At 42.7% G+C, this 21,725-nt stretch overlaps 1 protein-coding gene across 2 annotated transcripts in view; it reads right to left on the reverse strand.

Annotated features, from left to right (window-relative positions):
• Nucleotides 1-21,725, reverse strand: part of UXS1 (UDP-glucuronate decarboxylase 1) — a 102,779-nt gene that overhangs the window by 50,155 nt on the left and 30,899 nt on the right. The window contains exons 3-6 of one of the 2 annotated variants that reach the window (XM_040454136.1): nt 21,404-21,467; nt 20,283-20,326; nt 15,202-15,262; nt 4,302-4,482 (exon numbers count right to left, since the gene is read on the reverse strand). In XM_040454136.1, coding sequence (XP_040310070.1) covers nt 4,302-4,482; nt 15,202-15,262; nt 20,283-20,326; nt 21,404-21,467 — 350 coding nt within the window. The remainder of the gene's footprint in view (nt 1-4,301; nt 4,483-15,201; nt 15,263-20,282; nt 20,327-21,403; nt 21,468-21,725) is intronic. The other variant, XM_040454137.1, reaches the window with a different exon arrangement.

The following is a 21,725-nucleotide window of genomic DNA, read 5'->3' on the forward strand; positions in this document are numbered from 1 at the left end:
AATCCAGAGTTCTTTTAAAGCAATATAAAACCAGATCAAGTTATTTCAGTGAGTATTACAATTCCTTCCAAAGAAGCTCTATCTCTTCTCTACAGTGCAGCCCAGACAATGCAGAGGCCTCTAACATAACCCCTGTGACAACAGCACCTCTGGTCTAAGTCAGTTTTACGGTTAATGACCACATAGCGGTCCCCAGATTCCGCGGTACCCCATTCCCAGCCCTGACGTGCACACCCCGCGTGTGTAGCAATCACTTTCTTCCTTCCCAATTCCACCACCACAATCTGAGTCCAGATGACAGTTACTTTCCCACAACAGTTACACGGCTAATGCCCCGGCTTCTGAAACATAATGGTTATACTTTGAAAATAACAAGAGGAGGAAAGCTGTGCCGAAGGGAAACTAATGAAGCTCCGCTAGGACACTGCCAAATTAAGTGACACCCCTGTGTGACACCCATTATAGTCCAAAATTTTGCCAGCTCCAGAGAAACAAACCAAAACAAATCCCATGTAATACTTTTGGAAGCTGAAGAGCGTTACTGCTATGGTGTAAATTTCAGATCAACTGGAATTTCTTTTATTAGGAAAAAGGTATGAAAAAATAGTTACGTATTAAATGCTGGGTGTACATACTTTGTAATACACTCTACCGCGCAAAGGAGGAGAATAATTTATGACATCAACAGGACATATTAACTCGTTCATCACTGCTAAAGGAACAGCGTACATTGGGGCACCTGGGTGGCTCAGTCAGTTAAGCATCCGACTCTTGGTTTTGGCTCAGGTCATGATTTCATGATCTCTCTTGGTTTCCTGAGTTCAAGCCCCCAATCAGGCTCTGCGTTGCCAGCTTGGGATTCTCTCCCTCACTTTCTGCCCCTCTCTCACTAGTGCTATCTCTGTCTCTCTCAAAATAAATAAATAAATTAAAAAAAAAAAAACAACATCTGCATACATACTACACCAATGGTAACACCACTTCAGGTGAGTACAGGCTGTGAAATTCAATATGAGGAAAATCTAAAGAGAAGTCTAAGTGAACTATAGCAGGTACTAGAAGCACGAGGCAATGATGGGGCACTCAAGGGTCCCCTAACTTATGCCCTCCTTTGTGTGAATGCAACACCGAGGAAAGGAGGCAAATCAAACTAAGTTCATCCGGTTAAATTCATGCTGTATCTGATTTAAGGCGGGGAAGGATTATTCCCTCTGAAACACACAACCGCACCCACACGCAGGATTGAACAGTGCCCATCTTCCCATAAGGGGCTTGGATTCAGGTGGGCACTGTGGGGGTAGAAGCAGTGAGATGGGGTGATCGGGGCAGGGGTGGGCAGACTGTCACGGGCATGGAAGACTCACGCTAAAGCTGGAGAAAGTGAAACACGGGCTTGGACTACGGAGGTGGAGAAACGTCTTCTGTTCTGCCACACTGGTGCCACTCCCACTGCCAGCAAAGGACAGAAAATGTCAACCCTTCTCGTGAGCCCACGTCGTGAGTTCACGCGTGTGTTCTCCACACAGAGTCTACTTCCAGAAGCAGAAGTGGCCTCGAATAGTTTTGGTGTCAAAGCCCAGAGGCAAAGCAAGTAATTTACTTACCAACATACCATTTTTACTAAGTTTTGGTTTCTCCGTAGTACTCAAATTATGTAATCCGTAGTTACATTTCACAAATGTTTACTCGCATGTGCAAAAAGGGAAAAGTAATAATAATAATAATAGCAGCTACTATTTGGGGAGCACTTACTGTGGGCCAGACCTTGTGCCAAGCCCTGTGGTTTTCTACTGATGCCCTAACAGGCTTAGAGGCTACAAAAATATCCATTTATCATCTACTGGGTCTGCAGGTCGGAAGCCAGGCACTGCGTGGCTCAGCTGGTTCTCTGCTCTGCCCTCACAGGCTGAAATCAGGGTATCAGCAGGGAGGGCTGCATTCCTGCCATCAGAGGGTGACTCAAGGTGTTGGCAAAACTCAGTTCCACAAGGCTGCAGCACTGAGGGCCCCATCTCCCTGATGGCTGTCGACTGGGAGCTCCCAGAGACTGCCCGTGGGCCCTGGCTCACAACGGCCGCTTTCGAAGCCAGAAGCGGTGGGTCAAGTCCTCCTCATACCTCGAATCTTCCGGATTTCTCTACTGCCTGTCTCTCTGAGGCATCCTTCTACCAGATCTCCCCAGCTGGCTTCTCCGCCTGCTGCTGCTGCTGCTGCTTTTAAGAACTCGTGTGATTATGTGGGTCCACCCACATAATCCCAGGTAATCTCACTATCTTACAGCCAGCTGATTCATGGCCTCAATGCCAAGAGCAGGGCCTTTCACTGCAGCGTGTTGACTCCTGCACTTGGCAATTCTGCCTATCACATGCATGACCTCAGTTAACCCTCAGAGCACACCCATGATCAAGTCCAGGGGGAAAGTCAGCCAATTTATCTGTTACCTAAATCATCTGGTTCACTTTACAAATTATAGCCTAACCCCCAAATAATCCCAGATAGATTAAATAATTAAATGTTTAAAAAGAAACAAAAATATCACACAAACCAAAAACGCCATGGCTAAATATTTCTCTATTCTTGGGACTCTTATAAGCATAAAATAAATAGAATAGCAAAGAGGAAAATAAACAGATGAGCCTAGAATTACAAAAATTAAAGGCAAAAGCCAGATTTGGGAAGAAGGGCAGGTGTTAAGTATATACCAGAAGATTAACATCCCTATTATGAACTCACATAATAAACAAACATTTTTTAAAAAAGCAAAATAAACTGTTTAGATTTCTTTTCTGAATTAACATGTTAGAAAATCTAACTTTTTTTTCTTCTGTCACCAGGAAGTCGTGGGTTTTCTACCAAATTAGCAAACCATCTTGTTAGCAGTTTTGGAAGCTAATGCTGAACGTCACTCATGCGTTAGTGACACAGACCCCAACAAACAATGAAGGAAACGGATCAGCATTTGGCGTAATTCAGATTTGAACACTTGATTAAGGAAATCCTGGAGAACTTTAAGGGCAGGAGTGAATAAAGCACGGTGTCCCCATACAATGATACTGCACAGCAATTACACTGGCTCTCCAAGATACTTTGCATTATGCAGACACGGGAAAATGTCCCCGACATGGTAATAACTGAAAAGTAGAACGCTACACTACCCGCAGGAGGAGGAGGAGGGGCGGGTGACGAATGAGCTTTGGAGCCTGAAGCCCAAGGCTGAATTCTGGCTCTACCACTAATAGCCCTATGGCTTTGGGCAGGCCACGACCCGGTTCTGGTTTTCCATAAATAATCAAAACGGGATGACACCATTTACCTCTCAGGGCTCCGGTTGGATTTAAATGAGAATTAACAGCAGGTCTGCTGATCCTAGGAGGCCTGCTAGCCAAGCACCTGCTGGAGGTTCTCTTCAGTATACCTCAGACAATCTCGAGAAATGTCTACCGGAGGCCCCTCATATCAGCCTCCTGTGGCCGTTGTTGTAACTGAAGTACCGTGCACCAGGTGAACCGAAACACCAGAAATTTCTTTTCCCACAGATCTAGAAAACAAGGTGTTGGCAAGGCCACACTTCCCCCAAAGGTTCTAGGAGAGAATTCCTCCTTGCCTTTGAGGTGGTCCTCAGCCTGGGGCTGCATGGCTTCAATCTCTGCCTTGGTCTTCATGGACCTGCTCTTCTCCCCATGCGTCTGCGTCTTGTCCATTCTGTCTCCTATAAAGGCACTTGCCATTTTCCAATGGCACTTCCACACGTATATTTCCATATGGCCCACCCGGGTAATCCAGGCTGAGCTCATCTTGAGATCCTTAACTTGATTATGTCACCAAACATCTTTCCCCGACATAAGACCACACTCACAGGTTCCAGGGGTTAAGCCATATGTTTGGGGGGGGATCCATCCGGCCCACTGCCCCACAAAGTTTGTGGAGTGGCAAAGTTAGATGTGGAATTTCACTACTAGTGCCACATTCCACACCAGCCGGCGCCCCGCATGAAGCTACAAGTACTGTCACACGAGTGACAGCCACCGGACCTGCCATGCAGTGGGGAGGACTGTGCACTACACAAGCCCTCCTTGAAAGGGCCGCTATACCCAAAGCCAGGGGTGCTCGGAACGGCGAAGTCAAATATCCACGCTGCCGTAACTGTTCTCTCATCGCGGAAACTAGGATAGTGCCTTGTACCTGGTGAGACTACTTCAGAAAGAAGGCAGAGCCCAAACTCACTGTGGCCAGGCCGGTTGGCTGCTCTGGGGAGCAGCCCCACCACGCTCACTGCGCTGTCGACGTGCGCTTTCGCTCACCTTCGATGTAGAGTGGCTCCACCACGTCGTGGTTAATCAGCTCGAAGTTCTCGTGGCCGATCCAGTGCTCCACATTCCTCTTCCTGCCAGTGAAGAAGTTGTCCACCACAGTCACCTCGTGGCCATCCATCATGAGCTTGTCCGTGAGGTGGGAGCCCACGAACCCCGCTCCTCCGGTTATCTGCACCAGGACGGGGTGCCCAAGGTCCCCAGAGAAAGCACAAGAGGACACGGTGACAACCAGCTTCAAGGGGATATGCCTTTGGTGCAGCCACAATTTAAAACTTGGGAGGAGAGCAAGGAAGGAGGACACTAATGGTTTCAGGGCAGCGTCCTCTCTCTTCCTCCAGAACAAGTCGTCATACTACTGGCGATTTCTAAGCAGCCTAAAAACTTAAGCTACCACCCAGTAAATACCAGTACAGAAAAGCAGCTACAAGTTTCCAAATGTCCCCTCTGACAGAGAATTTCACATTAAAAGGTTCTTATTTTATGCTGATGGGACACTGAACATCACTTGTGTAATTCTAACACTCCTGCAGAGTTTCAGAATGTTTTAAAAAGTGATTAGAACATGCAGAGATTTGGTGAGCTACCAAATGATTTTTTTTTTAAATGTTTATTTATTTTGAGAGAGAGAGCGAGGAGAGGGGCACAGAGAGAGGGAGGGAGAGAGAGAATCCCAAGCAGGGTCTGCACTGTCAGCACAGAGCCCAACACGGGGCTTGATTTCACGAACCATGAGATCATGACCTGAGCTAAAATCAAGAGTTATCAGATGCTTAACTGACTGAGCCACCCAGGCACCTCTGTGGCTTTTAAACTGGACACAAAAAACTCATTAAAAGAAAAACTATTATCTTCCCAACTGCTTATGAGAACAAATGAATAAGCAATAGCTACTGTCTTCAGACCTAAACCCTAAGTGATTGAGGTCCACTGTTTGGTCAATGTCTGAGCGGGAGCACAAACACTGCGTGGGGTCCACCAACGGGCCTACAGGGACACGATGCAGCTGTGGGGGGCAGGGGGCCAGCAATGCCATCCTGCCAAAACCAGAAGCGGCAATTGCGATTGAAAAACACAGCTTGAGGTCATAGATACTTTATTCAAATTCAATGGTGTAAGTGGATGAGCCAGATAGAGCATGTACTGTATTTTGAGGAAAGAGTAGAAAGAACAAACTCAGAAAGCAGACTCGTGAAGTCAAACTATCTTCTCTGCCCTGTTCTGTTCTCCGCCCTGCCTTCTCTGTTCCCAACTGAAAGAATTAACAGAAGGAAAAAACCCACCAATTCTCTCACTGAAAAAAGCACAAAAGCCCCCAGGCCTATGGTTTTAAACCATTTAGTTTGCAACAAAGCCCTCTGTGATCGGACACGTAATTCCAATGTTGACCACGGGTGAGGGCAAAGCTGCCTGGGGTGAAGAAGGTAGATTTGGGAGACGGTGCAGGGGAGAAATGCCAGCCACCAGCACCAACCAGACATTTACACTTGCTCTGACGAAAATCACAGACACAGCTGACCCTTGAACAACTAGGGTGTGAAGTGCACGGGTCCACTTGTATACAGATTTGTTTGATAAATACAGTACAGTGCTATGAGTATATTTTCTCTTCCTTATGATGTTCTTAATAACATTCTGTTTTCCCTAGTTTAAGAACAAAATACATAATACACATAACACGCAGGATAAGTGTTAATCGACTGTTTATGTTATGGAAAGGCGTCCAGTCAACAGCAAGCAAAAGGAGTCAAAAGTCACATGTGGATTTTCGACAGCCTGTGGGGGTGTCGGGGGTGGATGGTCGGCCCCTCTCGGCCCTGAGTTGCTCAAGGGTCAGCTGTATGATGGTTGAGAATGTGGATGGTTGAAAAATCCTGATGCTGAATAGCTTTCAATCAGTTGCATTAATTTTAAAAAAAAAAATTATGTTTATTTACTTTTGAGAGAGAGAGGCAGAGAGAGAGCACAAGCAGGGGAGGGGCAGAGAGAGAGGGAGACACAGAATCCGAAACAGGCTCCAGGCTCTGAGCTGTCAGCGCAGAGCCCAGTGTGGGACTCAAACCCATGGACTGCAAGATCCTGACCTGAGCCGAAGTTGGACATTTCACTGACTGAGCCACCCAGCCGCCCCACAGCCGCATTCATTCTTAATGGAGAGCACCACTTCCTAAATCCTTTCTGCTTCTGAGGTAAGAAACAAACATCCAGAGGAACTGAATTTCTGACCAAGATCCCCAGGTCATCAGTAATGACAGAATAAGCCCAGCCTTCCTAATTTCATATTCTCTCCACTACCTGTAGATTTGTCTGGTTCATGTTTTATCTTCAGCACCCCTGTATTTCACCTGTATACCTGAACAATGATTTGAAAAGAGAATTTTGGGGAAAGATAACTAAATTCCAAATCTCACTCACTATATGTGCTTAACTCAGGGGATGAAAATCCATTTTATTTTGCCTTCATTTCATTGCATTTTCCCAAGCTTCCCACTTAAGTTCATAAATCAGAAAAATTACATCTTTTTAAAAAGAAATTTAACCTCTTTTAATGTAACTCTATATCCATACACAAATGTTTCTTAAACTAAGACGTTCTGTACCATGCTAACTTTACCTCCGCACCTAAAATGACCTAGCGACGACTCAGCTAAGCAGAAATGCGCTGTACTAAATTATACACAATTGCCTCCAACATTTTACTAGTTTTAGTGGTGACATAAAATTGCTGGAAGCACCTTAGCCCTCCTTAAAATGCATTTGAACTGTTTTTTCTTGAAGAATTCCTTTCTATAGAAAATACTTAAAGATTTATGTAACATAGCTGGCTCTCCCTAATCAATTTCAGTCCATTAGGCAAGCATTTCAAACAGAAACAAGACTGGCAGAGGCCCATCACTTACAAGCTTCCTCAGGAAAACTAACTACCAAACCCGGGCCTACCCTCCCAATAACTAGGAGGTAACATCGAAGAAGACAGTAGGAAGAAAGGACAGGAGACCTCTTATGCTGAAATTGACTGTGCTCCACGCAGCTTTGCAGGGCTCTGCAGTTAGCAGCTCATCTCCACTGCTTGTACTTCTGCTCTGGTGGGAGCTCACAGGCAGTGAAAAGTGGTCCTGTTCAAGGGTGGCATTCAAACTCATGCTGCTCAGTAAGTCAGCAAGAAGAATGCCTTTCTGAACAAACCTCTTCTCTGTGCTAAGGCTTCAACCATCACGGAAAAGGCTTTGGGTTTTAGCAACAACATGGGACCAGATGACTCTGAAATGTGGCTTAACCTATGAGCCAGCAGATGAGTGAAGAACACTCAGTCCATTTATTGTGGCTACATGTAAAGTGGCTCTCGGCATCAGCAGGGAGATCATCTCACGTGGAAATAATAATAACCCTTGCAAGGCTGTGCAGGGTTCATATACTAGTGTATGGTAATAAACATTCTGATCGCTCTGACATGTGGTAGCAGAGAGATCAGAAAAATTAACTCTTCTCTGCTGCTGAAGACATGGATGTATTTCTCAAGTCATGCTTAAATGCCTACACGTTTTTGATACGATAGAAATAACCCAAAAAGATGGGTGTGCAAGTACAATAGACTTTAGAGTCTGCTCAGGGTGAGATTTATGTAAACCATCTAAAAAGGCACGAGGTCTTCTATAACTTCCAGAAGAGAAAGGCGATTATGTGGTATAAGTAGTTTAACAATGATTTAGGAGTATTACTTGGCTGTTTGGGACAAGCAGTCCTACAGCCTAAACAACGGGTAAAAGAACAGAAAAGCTTGTGCACCAACCACTTATATATCGAGGTCACAGATAAAGCATTTCCTACAGAATGGCACTGTGAGGTGCTCCACAGACCTGTCCCTCAGCAAAACCCTAACTGGGGAGGATCAATTCAAAAACCTAACCAGTTAAAAGTCTTTGGAAATTGTCCTAAGGGTATACATACAGCAGATGAAGAAACGCTTATTCAAGAAAATCTACAAAAATTCAGTAAGAACAGTGAGAATCTGTGACACTTGAGCCATGGACCACTCCCTCCTTCCACCCTACAAGCCCAGAGTTCAGAGTGGGTGAGTGTTAGGTGTGGCCAAAACAACAGAGCTGGCAGTCAAAGGATCATGGTATCTCACCTGGAAGGGCAGGGCTCAGGCCTTTCTGATTCCCTCCAGCTGTGAGCTGCACAGGCTAAATTCCTAAGGTGTGAGCCAAGTGGTTAAGACCTTCCTCCTCCAGCTCCCACTCACAGGGCAGAAGCTCTACCTACCCCAGGCAGGGCAGGCGGTGAACGCATGAATAATGGGACCATGGTCACCCTTGCCCAAGCTCAGTCAAGGAGTGGATTCCATGTCCAGAGAGGCCAGGCGAGAAGACCAGGGGTACTGCTCCTGGCTGCCCCCTGCTTGTAAGCAAGAATGTCACTCCCTCCTCCAGTTCCACAGCAGTGACTCAGAGATTTTTCCCCTGGGGACAGAGGCAGTCACTAAAAACACAGAGCTCCAAAGCTCCCACAGAGGTATAAACCAAGTTTGAAAGACAACGTGGGAAAGTTCAAGCATAAAGGTGATCTCAAGCATAATGAATGGAGATTTGAAGTGGTAAGCAACAGAAAGGAGCCTGGTAGCTCTCTGGGAACAACAAGCTTGAGCACAGGCTGGCCAGTTTAGTACAGAGAACCAGGGAAAGACACACCTAAGAGCCCTCCTGGGCTTAACAATCGGCCTAAAAATCTACCTCTGCAAAGGGGCCAGAATTTAACTGGATCCGACTGAGGAAAGATTTATAACACAAAGCACTGATTAAAGCATAGTATGCTCAACTAGAGATTACTGGAGCCTAAAAGTTGGTGTGGATACCACACAAGGCAGACAGCTTAACAGAGAAATCAAGCTAAAAGATGGTCACCAAGAGCCCTGCTAGAACCACTGCCATCCCAGGGTGACTGTGTCCATCCCCAAGCCTGCAGCCTCTGAGCAGTGACCGTCAGAGCTTCACCCTCCAGGGAACGCACATCACTGAAAGAGACCAGCCAAGATACTCAACAGATAAACAAACAGGCAAAAATGAAACAAGGCTTAGGGAAAGGGGAGAACAGTATCCAGAGTTGCTACAATATACTACCTAAAATACCCAGGTTTCTATAGAAAATGTTGAGACTGGCAAAGAAACAGGAATGTGTGACCCGGACACAGGGAACACCACCAGGCCCATCCGTGCGCGGGCCCAGCTACCACATTTACCAGAGTCTTCAAATCAGCCATTATAAATGGGAGGAAACCATGCTTTAAGAAGTAAAGAAAGACTAAAAAGGGAAAAATTATAAAATAGAAACAAATGGAAATTTGGGGGTTGACAAATATAGGAAAATTCACTAGAGAGATTCAACAACTGACTGGATCTGGCAGAAGAAAGAATCAGCAAACCTGAAGATACATCAAGAGAGTTTATGCAACCTGAAGGGCAGAGAGAAAAACGAAAGGAAAGTGAATAGCCTCATCCCAGTCTGAGACGCCAATAAACTCACCAACAGGCATGTAAGGGGAGCACCAGAAAGGAAGAAAGAGAGGAACCGAAAAATTATTTGAAGAAATAATGGCTGAAAAGTTCTCCAATCCCATGAAACACATGAATCTATACATTCAAGAAGCTGAACAAACTCCAAGTAGGATAAATGCAAATATGAAGCATGAATCCATATCACACTAAAAACGCTGAAAATCAGAGACAAAGATAAAGTTTTGGAAGCAGTTGTACTGGGTTAAAATACTGTCCTACAAAAGTTATATCCTTCTTGGAATCTCAGCACAGGACCTTATTTGGAAGTTGGGTGATCGCAGGTGTCATCAGTTTGAGATAAAGTCATACTGGAGTAGAGTAAACCTTGAATCCAGTATGAGACACACAGGGAGAGCACCATGTGATGATGGAGGCCAAGACTGGGGAGATGTATCTACAAATCAAGGAATCAAGGACGGCAGCAACATCAGAAGCTAAGAGAATGGCATAAAACAGATTTCCTCCTAGAAACTTCTGAGATAGCACGGCCCTGCCAATACCCTCACATTAGAATTCTAGCTTCCACTACTGGGAGAGATTCAATTTTGCTTGTTTTAAGCTACTGAGCTTGTAACTGTGACAGCAGCCTTTGGAAAGTAAACAGGAGACAAAGGAAAGGACTCAAGTACAAGGAAACCCCCAACATGATTAACAGCTGACTCTCCATCACAAATAATAGAGGAAGCAGTAGGGTCACCAACATATTCAATGTGCAGAGAGAAAACTGCCCGCCAAGAATTTTATGTACTACTAAAACTTCTAAAAATAAAAATAAATAAATAAACAAAAAATGAGAGTATTCATTGCTAGCAGCCCTGCCATTCAAGAAATACTAAAGGATGTTCTTCAGGCTGAAAGCAAATGATCCCAGAGAGCATTTCCCACAGAGGAAACAAAAGGGGGAAGGAACAAATAATTAGTAATTATAAAAGACAATGTAATTGCACTATTTCCATTCTACTCTTAATTGATTTAAAGACTAAATTGTACAGCACAACAATGTGAATGTACTTAAAGCCACAGAACTATATACTTAAAATGGCTAAAATGTGGGGCACCTTGGGTGGCTCAGTAGGTTAAGCAGCTGACTCTTTGATTTCAACTTGGGTCATGATCGCAGGCCCATGGGATCAAGCCCTGCAACAGGCTCTGTTCCAGTTGTGGAGCCTGCTTAAGATTCTCTCTCTCCCTCTCTCTGTGCCCCCCCCCACTTGCAAGCATGCTTTCTCTCTCAAAAAAAAAAAAAATGGTGAAAATGAAAAAACGTGTTATGTGTATTTTACCACCACCACAGCAAAACAACTGTAAAAAATAATAACGTGAATTACTGTATTACTTGCCCTGTAAAATATAGAAATCTATCTGACAACAGAATGAAGAGGGTAGGTGGGAGCCAAGTTGTATTGCAGTAAGGCAATGACACCAAAAGTTTACTCAAACCCACAGGAACAAATGAAGGAAACCAGACAAGGTAATTAAAAGGTTAATGTAACAAATTCTGCAAATGTCTCTTTACTCTCCTTCATTCACTCAGCTTATTTAAAAGATATAAAACTATATAAATATAAAATAATTATAACAATGTATTATGGGGTTTGTAACATGAACTGAAGTAATACATAAAATGGATAGAAATAATATCACAAGGAGGGGTAAAGGTAGTAAAGTACGTAGGAGTGGCAGGTCGACATCTCACTGGATCTGAAGTCTACATCTCAGGGTAAATCTGAAGTAGAGTATCATAAGTTAAGATGTACACGGTAAGCACTAGAGTAAGTAGTAACAATGAATTTTTAAAATACATAAAAAATAATTAAAGAAATTCAAATTATACATAAGAAAACATTTACTTAATGCAAAAGAAAAGAATGGAAAATGAGAGAAACAAAGATATGAGGCATACAAGAAACACAAAGGAAAATGTGTTGTAACTCCAACCATGTCAGTAATAACATTAAGTGTGAATGGATTCAGCAAACACCCAAAAGGCAGAGATTGTCAAATGGGAGAAAAACAAAACAAACCAGGATCCAACTATATGAAGTCTTAAGGTAATACACTGAAGACCCAAAGATACAATGTGCTGAATGTAAAAAGATACAAAACACAGCATAGAAAAATAATAAGAAAGTTGGAGTGGCTTTGATGGTATCAGACAAAATAAACTTCAAAACAAAAAATGTTAAGAGATACAGAGGGGCATTCTATAATGATAAAATCCATCAAGTGAATGTAATAATTATAAACACTTAGGTACCTAACAACAAAGACTCAGAATATACAAAGCAAAAGTTGAAAGAATTAAAGGAAGAAATAGAGATTTTAACAACTCCCAATAATAAACAGAACTACACAGAAGATTAGCAAGGAAATAAAAAGACTTGCAAAACACTGAAAACCTGCTAGACCTAGACCTAACAGATATCTTTATCCGTAGAACACTCAACAACAACAGTCCTTTTAAGAGTATATGAGGGACGCTGGGCTGGCTCAGTGGGCAAAGCATGTAACTCTTGATCTCTGGATTATGAGTTTGAGCCCCGACACTGGGTGTAGAGATTACTTAAAATCTTAAAAAGAAAAAAGAGTACATGAAATATTCTCCAGGACAGACCATATTTTAGGCCATAACACAAGCCTCAATAAATTTAAAAGGCAAGGATTTGAATCATACAAAGTAAGTTCTCTGACTCTAATGGAGTGAAATTAGATCTCAAAAACAAAGAAATCTGAGAAATGCACAAGTACACAGAATTTAAACAGCACACTCCTAGATAATTAATGGATCAAAGAATAAGTTACAAGGAAAATTAGAAAGTATTTTGAAATCGGTGAAACAAAGAAACAGCACTTAGGGTAGTCAGCTAAAGCAATGAAATTTCTAAAGAGATACAAACAACCACAACTAACTCAAGAAAAAATGGAGAATCTGAACAGGTCTATAGAAAGAGATTGAATTAAAAATGTTAAAAAAAAAAAAAATTAACAACAAAAAAGCCCAGATAACTTCTGTGGTGAAATTCACCAAACACTTCAATGAGAATTAATACCAAATATTCACAAAAGCATCTCAAAAAACAGAAGAGGAGGGAACATTTCTCTACCTATCCTATGAGGTCAGTATTACCCTAGTACCAAAACCAGCTAAAGACATCATAAAAAAAGGAAAATTACAGACCAAAATGTGTTACAAATACAGGCATAAAAATCCTCAACAAAATGCTAGCAAATGAAATCTACCAATATATAAAAAGGATCATACAGGGGCACCTGGGTTGCTTAGTCAGTTAAGTGACCGACTTCAGCTCAGGTCATGATCTCATCATTCGTGAGCTCGAGCCCCGCATCGGGCTCTTGTGCTGACAGCTCGGAGCCTGGAGCCTGCTGCGGATTCTGTGTTTCCCTCTCTCTCTGCCCCTTCCCAACTCATGCTCTGTCTCTCTCAGTCTCTCAAAAATAATAAATAGATGTTAAACATTAAAAAAAAAAAAAGGATCAATACTCTGGTTTCTCTTCAGATCGAATAAAAAAAAAAAAGGATCATACATTAACCAATTGAGATTTATCCCAGATATGCAAGATCAATTGCAAAATGAACAAACTATGGGCAGAAGGGAATCTGGTCAACTTGATAAAGACATCTATGACAAGCCCTCAGCTACCACCATATTTAATGGTGAAAGACAAAACTTTCCCCTAAGATGAGGAATAAGACAAGGATGTCTGCTCTTCCCACTTCTGTTCAACACTGTATTAAGGATTCTGGCCAAGACAATTAGGCAAGGAAGTGAAACAAAAAGTATTCATACTGATAAAGCAGAAGTTAAACCACCTATAACTGCAGACGGTAGGATCTTATACAATATATTGAAAAGTCCTCAGGAACCTAAAACTATTAGAATCCAATGATTTCAGCAATTTGCAGGATATGAGAAAATTCAAAAATCTACTATAGTTCTATTTACTTGCAATAAATACAAATTAGAAAACTGGAAAAAACAATTCCATTTATGCCAACATCAGAAAGTATAAAACACTTCATTCAGAATAAATTTAACATAAGAAGTGTGAAACTTATACTATGAAAACTATAAACAAAAAGTATGTTAAAAGAAATTAATGAAGATGTGAATAAATAGAAAGCCTCCCCTCCCCACCGTTCTCAGGGATCCGGAAGACAATATTGTTAAGATAGCAATAATGCCCAAATTCATCTATAGATTCGATGCGGTCTGTATCAAAATCTCAGGTGGCTTCTTTGAAGAAACTGATGATTTAATTCTAAAATTCACCAGGCCTGTAAGGGATCCAGAGTGGGCAAAACTACCTTAAAAAAGAAGACAAAGTGGGGGGATTCACACTTCCCAATTTCAAAACTTAGTATAAACATACAGTAACCAAGACAGTAATACTGGCCTAAGGACAGACAGGATCAATGGAACGGAACTAAGAGTCCGGAAATAAATATTTTCACTATGGTCAGTTGGTTTTTGACAAGGGTACCAAGACTATTCAATGGGAGATGATTAGTCTCGTCTGCCAATGGCGTTAGGTATATACCCAAGAAAAAGGAAAAGCTAGGTCTTCACAAAAACTTAAATACACCTTTGGTTCACAGCAGCTTTATTCACAATGGCCTAAAGTAGAAACAACCCCAACTGTCCATCAATTGATAAATGGATAAACAAAAATGTGGTACACCCATAATATGGAATGTTATCCAGCCACAGAAAGAAATGAAGTACTGATTTGTGCTGCAGCGTGGCTGAACCTTAGAAACATTACTCTAAGAAGTCAGATAGTAAAGACCACATAGTCTATCATTTCATTCACAGGAAACGTCCAAAACAAGCAAATCTATAGAGACAGAAAGTAGTTTCAGTGCTTGCCAGGAGCTGGGAGGAGGATGGCCGGCAATGGGGGTGGGTCTTCTTTCTGAAGTGATGAAAACATTCTAGAAATACAATATGATGCTGTTGTGACTTTGTGAACACACTATACATCATACTCGGTATGGATGACCTACGGTATGTGAATTATACCTCTTTTTAAAAAAGCAAGTTTTGGGGCGCCTGGGTGGCTCAGTCGGTTAAGTGTCCAACTCTTGATCTCAGCTCAGGTCATGATCTCACAGTTCATGGGATTGAGCCCCGTGTCAGACTCTGCGCCGACAGCATGGAGCCTGCTTGGGATTCTCTCTCTCCCTCTCTCCCTGCCCTTCCCCCCTTCTCTGTCTCCCTCTCTCTCTCTCAAAATAAATGAATAAACATTAACAACAACAACAAAAAAAGCAAGTGTCTGGATATTACAAATATTAATCAGATGTGCAAACTTACCAAAATTCTTTTACGGTCCTTTTCGGATAAAAATTTTACTGGCGGGTATTTCTGGGTGAAGCTGTAGAACGTGAAGAGATTAGAAAAGTCAAACATCTCCTGTGAAGATTTTCTCTAGTCCCAACAAAACAAAGGCTAGATTGTGGAATTATCACTGTCAGCCCTTCTAGCCATTCCAAAGAGGCTACAGGAACCAAGCAACTCCCGGCTCGTTCGAATTCAAGAAATATGCAACCTGCTCCTTGGGCAGAATCAAGCTGAGGATCGCGAGTCCGTGCTTGAGAAGGGAACATTTGTCACTGCACAGGCTGTGAGGAGCCAGAGCTAAACACAAAACACGGGAGGTAGCAGCGTCCTCACAATGATGTCTGGGGGTCCAGAAGGAAGAAAGCAGCCTCGTGAAGTCACAGATCCAAAGCAGGAGATTGTGCCTTGCAAGGGTAAGAAACGAAAAAACGAAGCCTGTTCCCTTATTCTGGCCGATTTCACTATTGCATCATCCGTTTCTACACCAGTGCCCCCGGACAAGATGACTGGGCATCAGCACTTTCTGTCTCCCACAGTCCGCTCTGAACCCATCTTAAGTGTCACTTTACCCTTCCAATGCCTCTTGCCCCGGTAAAGGTTCCATGGTCCCCAACCCACACTGATGTTTCGGGGCAGGGCAACGCAAGTGGCAGATAAAACATCAACCGAGAGCTGATAAATGCAGATTTGAAACATCCATTCTTGAAGTGGTTCAGTTAGGAACAAAAGTGCTTTAAGTAAGTTCAGAGAAATCAACTTTGCAGTCATTATTTTAATTGGAGAGGTGCCAGGGGCACTGTCTCATGCCCTCCATATCCCCAGCTGGGATACAGAATGCATTTCCTTAATGGTCGCTGAACTGAACAGAATATGGCAGGTCATTAGACAGAAGACCTTGAAGCAAGTGTTTCTCATCTCTTGGAAGAGTGGAAACATGCTTAAATTGGAGCTTGGGGCAGGAGGGCTTTCTCTTACAATGCAGATGAATTCCCCTATTAAGAGCTTCCAGATTCTCAAAAGGTCAAGTTCCCCTTGCAGACTACAAAACCAGACACAGGCAGGTGGGAGCATCTGAGGGAACTGGTGACAATCTTGGGCTTCTCCCTTACTAGTTCTGTGACCCAGAGCAAGACCCCCAAGAGCTCTGTGCACATCAGGGCCTTCTGCTCCGTCCATGGTAACCACAGCACCTCCCCGAGAGGGCTGCCCTGGAACGGACTGTCTTTACCACAGGCCGCCACGGTGCGGGCTGAGTGAATGTTATCACGGCAGCCGTGGAACAGGGCAAGCTCCGCCTGCTAGAACACTGGCAGCCCTCAGGGAGCCTGACAGATGTCTTGTTGGCAAAGTGACACTTCTTGTCATTCCAAGTACTTCCATTATCAGTCAGCTGGAGGGGGGCCAAGCAAACGACAGCACTGCCTGCGTGCACCCCTCACATGGGCCCGATGTCCCCTCTCTTCTCTGAGCGCCCCACATCCACCGTTCAGCCTCAGTCCCAAATTCTGCAACCAGCCACGTGGTGCATCTGCATTGTCTCTCTCCTTCCAGGCCGACCCTCTGCCTACCTGCCCACTGTGGCCCACTTGTACTGGAAAGAAAACAGCAAACAGTTTTCTTACAGGAAATATACTTAAAAAATAAAACTGAAGCAAAAACATTAACTGCCTGACACAAGGTCACATGTGAAGTACAGACTGATAAACCTACTTCAAACAGTGTGTGCTAAAACTTAAAAAAAAAAAAAAAAAAAAAAAAAAAAAGACATTGGCTGGGCTTCTTGCTGTTTTTCTTCAACATGTAGCAACCAAGTTTCAGATTTCATATGTATGATCAAGTGATTAAAGTGTTGGAAAAATTCTCACAACCCTCATTTCTTCCTTTTAGAAGCCAGGCACACAAAGCCAGAAGCAAGAGCAGGGGGAAAGCTCCTTCAGGGTCCTCCTCAGTCCGCACTTCACCCTGTTTGCCTTCCTGCAGCCACAGGTGACAGAGTTATGGGACTGCATGAGGGGACTGAGCGGCAACCCTGAGGTGGTCGCGTGAGGTGACTGCATGGCAACTCTGAGGTGACTGTGTGAGGTGACCCCATGGTAACTCTGTGACAGCATGAGGTGACTGTGTGGGAACTCTGAGGCAGTGACTCCGGGGGTGACCACGTGGTAACCCGTGACTGCGTGAGGAGACTGCTTGGGAACTGTGAGGTCACCGCTTGAGGTGACTGCGTGGTAACTCTGTGGTGACAGTGTGAGGTGGTTCTGATGTGGTGCTAGCTGGGCCACTCCTTCAGCACATCATTCAGCCCTCCCCTGCTGTACTTGCCAAGCACTGGAACAAAGTGGGCAAGGAAGAGGCATAGGCTTCTTTAAAGGCACGAAGTAGGTTAAAACCCTATGTAGTAGCATACTGGCTCATCCATACATTCATTTGGGAACTTTTTAATGAGCACCGATTTTGTGCCACATGCTAAGGATACAGAAGCAAACAACATAGAGGGTCAAGGCCCTGCCCACATGAAGCCTGCAGTCGGCATTTGAGTATGAGAGAGACAAGCAAGCAAGGGAGGCAGAATGTAGCACGAATTGAATAATGGAACTTTTCTTACCCCCCAAAATTAATCCTTTAGAAATTATTCTATGCCATTCCAGACCCTTACTGTTCATTAAAGTAGCAGTAGTAAGAAGTGTTTTTACCTAGAATTTAAGTTCTCATCATGACTTGCTATCTATTCACAGAAAATATAAAGATATGGAGATGAAATTAAACAAACGGCAGGCAATCAAACTCTTAAGAAATGGGAGGGGGGTGCTGTAAAGAAGAGAAAAAACTCACACAACCCACTTACTCAGGCTTCTCAAAGGGCACTGTCCCCATTTCTTTCCTTGTATGAATATAATCTTTACCTTTCAAAAATATCCTTAAATATCTTGGGGGCCACTTTGCCCCCAGGTGACAAGCACATCAACACAATGTAGTCCAGTTATATTCTTATCTTGCTCACGTCAAGATGGGTGTTTGATCATTCTTATCATATAAATCAGTCAAGAAAAGTAAAACCCGACAGAGCTCCATCGATTTCTACCACAAAGTCTTGTCCATACTTGACTTTCTAACACACACAACAACTCGGGCTCATCTGTCGCCTGACTTGATCACCAAACTGGAGAACAGAACCAGTTGAGGATGAATAACTAGTAAAGCAGCCCCAAGAGGCAAATGCTTGACCTCTACACCCATCCTAAAGGGAGCTCTCACAGCTTGACAAGAATGAGTTACTGGTACTTTCTTCAAAATTACATTCAGACTTGTGCTTCTCTTTCCTGTTTAAAAAGCACAAATATTGTCACAAAAATATCAAAAGGAATCATAAAATTCTCCTATTTCAAGAGATCTTGTGTGTAAGCCATTGCTTTAGGGAAGTGTTATACAATTGATTCACTTTTCATAAATGAATATTACTCTCTAAAGAAAATAATCACTGGCAGGCCTTTTTTTTTTTTTTTTTTTTGGCCAACATAAAACCTGGTTGGTTATTTCTTACCATAAGCAATTTTTTTTTAAGTTTCAACTAAAATCTCTCAAATTCTACCAGTCTTATTAAAGATGGAATTTCTGGCTCCCATCCAGTGAAATGTTACCAGCAGCATAATTTCAGCCCAAATCACAGCAAGAAAAATTTAAAGAACAAATAACAACTTTATATTACTAACTCAATCTGCTAAAAAATAACAACTTTTAGTACAGCAAGAGTTGAAATTAATAGTCTGTATGACTGCATATAAACTATCAATTGAGGACAAAGAAGAAAATGATGAACATATTTAGTTTGATGATTCTTCACCCTTATTTCTCTGCGATCATTTATCGCAGACACCGAAATCAAAGAAAAAATTGCTCTCCATTTCTTCTTTTATGAATCTGGGCTTGATAAAGGCTCATACAATACTGATACACATCATCCAAACCCATGCCAAGGTAAGGAAAAAAAAAATAACGTCAACTTTAATGAGGGTTTTCATTTTTCTGTTTTAAACCTCTAAAAACCCAACTGTTATGCTGGATGCACAGTTTTCCAGATAAACTCAAGGGAAAAGTTCCAGTGCCCCGAGCTCCAATGTTTTGGAGAGAGAGGGAATGTGGGTACAATAGAACTACACACAGCAGGAGGAGAGTCGGGGAAAACACCAAGACAAAGGGTGAGGAGCAACTTGCTCTGGAATCTGATTCAAGTAAGTTCCCACCATATTATACAATGCTTCCCTCCCAGCCACTTCACCTGGACTAAATTCTGGAAGCTTCCTGAGGTATGGTGACAAGCAAATAAGTGACCCCTAATTTCTTACAGTACTTACATATAGTACTGGGTTTTAGACCCTCCAGTTTTTTGGGTTTTTTTTTCTTCTTTTGGAATTCCCTCAGATTAATCAGTATATGCTAGAAACCATCTGATCGCCTTGCATAACTTAAAAGAAGGTAAGGCCTAGCCTCAACTTGTATGCCACGAATTTTCAGGAACTGAGAAATTCACGGGGTTCAGAAAAGGAAGATTTCAACACACCTAGATCCTATCTTCTTCAAATGTTTGGAATATTTGAGTATTATATTCAAATCGGGATTAAAAACCAAAACCAAAACATTTATGTGGTTATTTGTTTAGATATGAGAGTTTGTAGAAATCAAACTGATGGGATAACAGAGGAACGACTTTTAGTGTAGGATCTGTGTGGTTGAGCTTCAGGAAGACTCCTGAAACAATTAACTTTATTGAAATAAATAAGTTTTTTTTCCTAGAGAGAATCCATAGCTTTCATCAGAAATAGTTTGTAAAAAGCAAAATAAAGGAAGATAAAGCTTTAAAAACACTGCATCAAATTTGACAGTAAACATCTACCTTCTCACAGAAAAAAGTTCTTATGTTGAAAGCACCTAACACCTCTCATATTATAGAATTACATGGTTAAAAAAATAATGACAGAGGTGAGATGAGCTTATATCAGATGCTGACCTTCTAAAGTCAGTAAATAGAAGGATTTTCCTTAAAAACGTGCACATACCTTTTCTCCAAATCTCTGATTTTCTCTCTTAGTGGTTCAACAATCTAAAACAAAAATAGCCAAAATTACTTTTGAAGCAAAGAGAGTTCTCCACCATCCCTCTTTGATGTTCCACACAGACATGATGTAACACAAATCAGATTTTAATTTCTTCTACTATCCACTTCCAGTTTGAAATTAAGTTACATCACTTGAATCACATGTTAAGAATCGAGATGATAAACTGTATGTTGGAACTCTTACTCCAGAGACGCTTAAGTCTCTCTCAGAAAATTAACTTTTTACTTTCCTTACTAATGAGCAAAGTGGTTGAGGCTCACAAAAAACAGACAGATCACCACCACCCGTTCTTTTTAGGAACTAAAGAATCCCCTAAACGTTGCCCTCCCCTAAAAGCTTAACCTCTTGTTTCTGCACATAATCGCCATGTCATCTGCTCAGCACATGAATGAATGGCAGGCTGTGAGCCGACCCACAATGCTGTGTTTTAACACAGGGAGCTCAATCCAAGGGCTTCTCCAGGACTGTGACATTTGGCTTCGAACCAAAATGAGGGACTCTCCATCCCCTCCCACAGCCCACGTCACACTAGCATACCTATGTCTACAATTATTTGACTAAAAGCATAAGCGATTATTTTCAAACAGAAGGTGTATAAATCCACCAGAGGAGCTAGCTTTCTCAGAGGTGGGTGTGTAACTTCCCCCATCTGTGCATGTGGTAACCCTCTGTGTTCCCGGAGTCCCAGCATCTGAGTTGGGCTGGTTTTCCTTTCAACATCTGCTCTGGCACTTGCCTGCACCCCTGGTACTCACCTCCCCCTCTCTAAGAAATTCTCGAAGGTCACTTGAGAAGTCGTAACAAACTTTTAAACCCATTTTGCCTCTGAGTAGGAATTCAGTACATCACACCTTGATAAAACAGACAAACGCTAACACAGGGATGCATCCAGAGCATAACAGACAGAAAGGCTCCTCTAAATAAGGGTAAATTTTGGAGATGTTTTCCAAATCACGTATTAGCAGCAAGCTGCCACACTAAAGACAGCAGCACCAGCGAAGGAGCTGAAATTGACAAACATGAAGAAAAAACCAGAAACAAAATACGGGAAAGGAACTAACCTCTTCAATCTTGCTCTCGATTTTGAGTTCACCGTTTTCCTGCATAGACCTGTTAAGTAGAAAGCTACAAAACTGAGATCCACTGAAAGGCTTGGCAACCTCAAGATTTATTTGTGAACAAAGTACAACATACACCAACGCCTGCAGACCACCTCGCCGCTCCCCTTCCCAAACATCGGTCCCGGGCTCCAGTTCCCTCCAGAAGGGGGTACACCAGAGGAACAGAAGACAGCGGAGGAGAGGAAACCTCAAGTTCATCTCACCCCCTCACCTCTACCGCAGAAGGGTTATTTCTATTCAACTAAAATAATCTCACTTGCAT

Source organism: Herpailurus yagouaroundi, unplaced genomic scaffold, assembly GCF_014898765.1.
Source record: "Herpailurus yagouaroundi ecotype Mexico unplaced genomic scaffold, PumYag 210, whole genome shotgun sequence".
Lineage (NCBI taxonomy): Eukaryota > Metazoa > Chordata > Mammalia > Carnivora > Felidae > Herpailurus > Herpailurus yagouaroundi.